Source organism: Carlito syrichta, unplaced genomic scaffold (assembly GCF_000164805.1).
Source record: "Carlito syrichta isolate Samal-C Ts95f unplaced genomic scaffold, Tarsius_syrichta-2.0.1 Scaffold312293, whole genome shotgun sequence".
Taxonomy (NCBI): Eukaryota; Metazoa; Chordata; class Mammalia; order Primates; family Tarsiidae; genus Carlito; species Carlito syrichta.
Genome location: NW_007256389.1, coordinates 219,068 through 225,067, shown reverse-complemented (window position 1 = coordinate 225,067; position 6,000 = coordinate 219,068). Strand labels below are relative to the sequence as shown.

The window sequence follows — 6,000 nt, the reverse complement described above, 5'->3', positions numbered from 1 at the left end:
TATCCCATGCTCATGGATCGGAAGAATCAACATTGTGAAGATGTCCATCTTACCTAAGGCAATCTACAAATTCAATGCAATACCCATGAAATTACCAACAACATTCTTCTCAGACCTAGACAAAACAACACAGGAATTCATATGGAAACACAAACATCCAAGAATAGCCAGAACAATCCTCAGCAAAAAAAACAAAGTAGGTGGTATCATACTACCAGACTTCAAACTTTACTATAAAGCTACAATCATCAAAACAGCTTGGTATTGGTATAGGATCAGGTATATAGATCAATGGAATACAATTGAGATTTCAGAAGCAATACCTCAATTTCTCAACCAACTCATTTTCGACAAAGCCTCCACACCTACCACTGGGGAGAGGAGAACCTATTCAGTAAATGGTGCTGGGAAAATTGGCTGACCACATGCAGAAGATTGAAACAGGACCCCTATCTATTCCCATGCACAAAGGTTAATTCCAAATGGATCAGAGACCTAAATGTAAAACCTCAAACCATAAGAACCTTAGAAAATGAAGGAAATACTCTCAGGAAATCGGAACTGGCATCCAATTCCTGAACAAAACCCGAAACCCACAGGCCTTAAGAGAGAAGATAGACAAATGGGACCTTATTAAACTGACAAGCTTCTGCAAAGCCAAAGAAACCATCAAGAGAGCAGGGAGACAGCCTACAGACTGGGAAAAAGTATTTGCCAACTCTAGGTCTGACAAAGGCTTAACATCCTGGATCTACAAGGAACTGAAACGTACTGAAAAGAAGAAAACAAACAACCCCATTATAAAATGGGCAAAAGACATGAACAGACACTTCACAAAAGAAGACATTCGAGCAGCCAACAAACACATGAAGAAATGCTCAACCTCACTAATCATCAGGGAGATGCAAATCAAAACCACACTGAGATACCACCTAACTCCAGTCAGAATGGCAATTATCAACAACTCAAAAAATAACAGCTGCTGGAGAGGGTGTGGTGAAAAGGGAACACTTCTACACTGTTGGTGGGAGTGTAAACTAGTGCAACCTCTGTGGAAAGCAGTGTGGCGATTCCTAAAAGCTCTAAAAATTGACCTTCCATATGACCCTGCAATCCCCCTACTGGGAATATATCCTGAAGAACGCAAATCACTCTATAAAAAAGATACCTGCACACGTATGTTTATCGCAGCATTGTTCACAATAGCAAGAACCTGGAAACAACCATGCTGCCCATCAAAAGAGGACTGGATTAAAAAAACGTGGTACATATACATGATGGAATACTACGCAGCCATAAAAAAGAACAAAATCATGAATTTCGCTGCAACCTGGATGGAACTAGAGCCTATAATACTGAGTGACCTCTCACAAAAACAAAAATCCGAATATCACATGTTCTCACTCATATAATGGACCTTGAACATCCAATGCAATACTATAAGAAAATGACTGATGGTACTGGGAAACTATGGGGGGGAGGGAGATGGGATTAACAGTAGCAAATATCTGTCGGGGGATGGGAAAACACTTTTTATTTACAGAGTGCCTGAATGAAACGTCATTGTACACCTAACCCTTAACTGTACCCCACAAAACCATAATAAAAAATACTGATTAATGAAAAAAAAAAAAAAAGGCAACAAATGACAGATGCTAGTGATGATGTGGAGAAAAAGGAACTTTTATACATTGTTGATGAGACTGTAAACTAGTACAGTCACTATGGAAAACAGCATGGAAATTTCTCAAAATACCAAAAATAGAACTACCACACGATTCAGCAATCCCACTACTAGGTATTTATCCAAAGGAAAAAAAATCAGTATATTAAAGGAATAATTGCATTCTTGTGTTTTTTGCAGTACTATTCACAATAGCTAAGTTAAAGACTAAATCTATGTGTTTATCAAGAGATGAATGGATTAAAAATGTGATTATATGTACAATTATGCACACATACATTAACATAATGGAACACTACTCAACTATAAAAAATAATGAAGTCCTGTCATTTGGGTTGCAACATGGATGAGCCTAAAGGGCATTATGTTATGTGAACTATGCCAAATACAGAAGAATATGTGGATTCTAAAAAAATATATAGTAGAATAGTGGTTATCAGAGGTTTGGGAGTGTATGAGGAAGGGTGGGAGGTGGAATGCTTGGTCAACGGATACAAAGTAATAGCTAGATGGGAGTTATAAATTCTGGTGGTCTATTGCATAATGGGTTGATATAGTTAACAATAATGTATTGTACATTTCAAAAAGCTGGAACAGAGGATTTCGAATGTTCTCATCACAACAAAATGACAAGTGTTCAGGGTGATGGATATACTAGTTAAGCTGATTTGGTTGTTTCAAAATATATACCTATATTATAATATCATATGATGCCCATAAATATGTGTCATCATTATGTGGCAGTTAAAGATCAGACACAGGCTTGGTGGCTCACGCCTGTAATACCAGCACTTTGGGAGGTGGAGGTGAGAGGATTGCCTGAGTCCAGTGGTTCGAGACCAGCCTGGGCAACTTGGCGAGACCTCGTCTCTACAATAAATCAAAAAATTAGCCAAGCATGGTGGCATGCACCTGTGGCTCCAGCTACTTGGAAGACTGAGGTGGAAGGATCACCTGAGTCCAGCAGATCAAGGCTTTGGTAGTTGTGAGCATGCGACTATACTCCAGTCTGGGCAACAGACTGAGACTCCTACTCAAAACAAAAACATACACAAACAAGGAAACAGATAAATAAATAAAAACCAAACACAACTTTTAAAAAAGCATTTGAAATATTTTGTTTGTGAAAGTTAGTAGTTTCTATTGCTATGGGATTTTGAAAGCATCTATTTGGGAAAGTAAGATATGCAAGATATATTATGCATAAAAATGCGGGACTATTATGTTGAATATTTTCTATTCTAACAGTATTGAGATACACATCTGTGACAAGTCAAATTTATTTAGTTTTTTGCAACAGAAAAAGGAATTATTATTTCATATGTAAATTCGTCCTTCAGTATAAGTATATACTTGGTACAAAGTTATGGGATTAGGAGGCAAGCCTGAAGGAAGGAAAATAATATAGGAATAGTGTGGGTTCTGACATACTTAACCTAGTAATAATGGGTATAATCATTTTTTTAATGCTGGAAAACTAATGTATATCACAAAACTTAAAAGTGGTATTTGGAGGTGTCATAGAAAACCTACCACTCATACGTTCTTCGTTTTATAGAGTTGGTGGTAAAAAGGGCTGCCATATTTCTACTTTAATTTTATAATAAATGTAGAGAAAAATTTACTCTTCAATTCATTTTTTCCATAAATACAAAAACTATGAAGCATATGACTGAATATTGAGTGAGAATGTCATCTGGTTATTTAGCCTATTATTCTCCACTATTTATATATTATTTTGCATTCTACTGGAAAATTCAAGACATTTCAGAAGGTCTGTCTCATTTTTTTAAACTTTTACATGTAATTGAAATATTGTTTTTTTTTCAGTTACCCTAGTGTATATATTTTATAGTAATTGATTTTGAAGAATGTTCCAAAAAGTAGCATTATGCTAAAACAAGCTATGTCTGTGTTAGAGATTGTTATTTTAATTTTATTCTGAAAATGCAGTTAAAATATTAACTTCAAAAATTTTAAAATACTTAATATTTTCTTCTTGCTGTAGTTATGCAGATTTTTGATGTATTTAACTTTTAGCTCATGGGTTTGAATTCTCATAAGTTCTTTCATTTTTTTTTTGTTTTTGTTTTTTTAGTAATCTGCTTACACAAATTGAAAGTTTGAACTCCTGAATTTAATTGATATTAGTCTATTTTGTTTGGGTTAGTTGGTTGGAGAAACCTTTTTCTCATTACTCAGTTTAGGAGGCCTTTTTTACATATTAGGTTCATTGGTGTAGAAACTGAGGAAAATATATTAATTTCAAAGAATACCGAAAGAATAATGTGGATTTATGAATTCCCTCAGTTTTCTTCTTCTACCTAAAAATATCTATATCTTATTTCTGACTTTAACTTTTTCTCTTTTTTAAGGAAAGATATATATTCCAAAGCTCATATCTTATCTGACTTTTAACATTCCTTATATTCATCTCATGTGGTTTTTTTCTCTGCTATTTGTTTTCTTATGTATTTTCAAATATAGTTTTCTGTAATTATTTCTTTTGAGGACTTGTTTTTAGAATTTCAATTAATGATATAGTTTTTTAAAGATGTTTTAATTTAGAGTCTAAATACATTTTTAATTGATAAAAACAGAAGGCTTTTGAATTACATCATTTAATAGTAAGTAAATTTTTGTGTTTTTACAGATGTGACTCTGAAAATCGCTATGTTGGTAATCCACTAAGAGGGACATGTTATTGTAAGTATTTGTATATTTTTAATTTTAAATAATTGGTTTATATTATCAGTTTTAGATGATTGATTTAATCTTCAATAACTATAATTGTCATCTTGTAATTTCTATTTCTTAATCTTATATATTGCTAAGAAATGAAATGCAATTTTGCATTATTTTTTTCATTGTATTTGGTGCATTTTTTAACTCTGAACAGTAAAATAGCCATATCTCTTTTATAAAAATGGACCACGATGTGATTTTAGTGTAATATTTTTATGATTAATTTTGAAAAAATATAATTTTTAATAGATCTTTTGCAGGATTTTGTTCATTACTAAAACTGCACTGATTTTGTACTAACAAATACTTTTTTGGGTAAGGATTATCCAGTAGCTACATGTTCAACTTTGGAATAAACCGTCAAGTTGATTTCCAAACAGTTGTACCACTTTACTTTCCCACCAGCAGTCTAGGAGAGTTGCAGTTCTTTCACATCTCTCAACTTTTTTTATAGTTAGTCTTTTAAGTTTTAGCCATTCTAATAGATGTATAAGGGTATCTGATTCACGTTTTAATTTGCATTTTACTAATGATTAATGATGTTAAGCATCTGTTCGTGTGATTATTTGCCACATGTATATTTTATTTGGTTAAGTATCTGTTTAAATCCATTGCTCAATTTTCTATTGAATTGTTTTTATAATAAAGAGTTTTCAGGATACCTTATTTCAGATCCAAGTTCTTTATCAGATATATAATTTGCAAATACTTTTTCCTAGTTTGTGGTTTGACTGTTTATCCTATTAGCACTATTTTAAAGAGAGTTTTTAATTGAAAAGAAAATTCACTTATCAATTTGTTCTTTTGAAAAACAAACGGTCTAACAAATGGTCACAGATATTCCCTGCCCCCTTTTTTATAGACGTCTTACATTTTTAGGGTTTTTGTTTAACTATATGGTCCAATTTGAGGTAATATTTGTGTATATAGTACTAATGGATTGAAGTTCTTTTTTCTCCATATAAATGTTGAAATTTTCAAGCACAATTATTTTAGAGTATTCTTTAACCAATGAATTGTCATGCACCTTTGTTGAAAATCAGTTGTCTGTATATGTAGAGGCTTATTGTCTCTATATTGTCTGTATATGCAAAGATCTATTTCTAGCTTTTCTGTTTCATAATCTATTTAGTTATTTTCATGCCAACAGAGCACTTTTGTAATTAATTTAATTTTATAAGTCTTGATATCAGGTAATATTTATTCTCCAACCATGTTCTTCCTTTTCAAACTTATTTGGCTATTCCCTTTCCTTTGCATTAGCCTGTAAATATTAGAATCTGCTTGTCTATTTTCATAAAGCATAGGCTAGAATTCATATTGGGATTTTGTTGAATTTTAGTTGAATTCAATTTGGGAAGAATCAACATCTTAACTAAAGTAAATCTTTTGACCTATGAATATAGTATGTATTTTATTTTTTCTTAATTATTCCTTAATTTTTTCAACAGTGTTTTATAGTTATAACTGTACAGATCTTTTTATTTTGTCACATTTATTCCTACATATTTTATACTTTTATTCTATTGTTATTGGTAGTTTTTAAGTATGTATATTTCTGATTGTTTCCA

At 32.2% G+C, this 6,000-nt stretch overlaps 1 protein-coding gene across 1 annotated transcript in view; it reads left to right on the top strand.

Annotated features, from left to right (window-relative positions):
• Positions 1-4,337: 4,337 nt before the first annotated feature.
• LOC103272371 (attractin-like protein 1) overlaps positions 4,338-6,000 on the top strand; it is a gene marked incomplete at both ends in the record, with an annotated part of 122,268 nt that continues 120,605 nt past the window's right edge. Inside the window, one exon of the mRNA XM_021718500.1 lies at positions 4,338-4,390. Coding sequence (XP_021574175.1) covers positions 4,338-4,390 — 53 coding nt within the window. The remainder of the gene's footprint in view (positions 4,391-6,000) is intronic.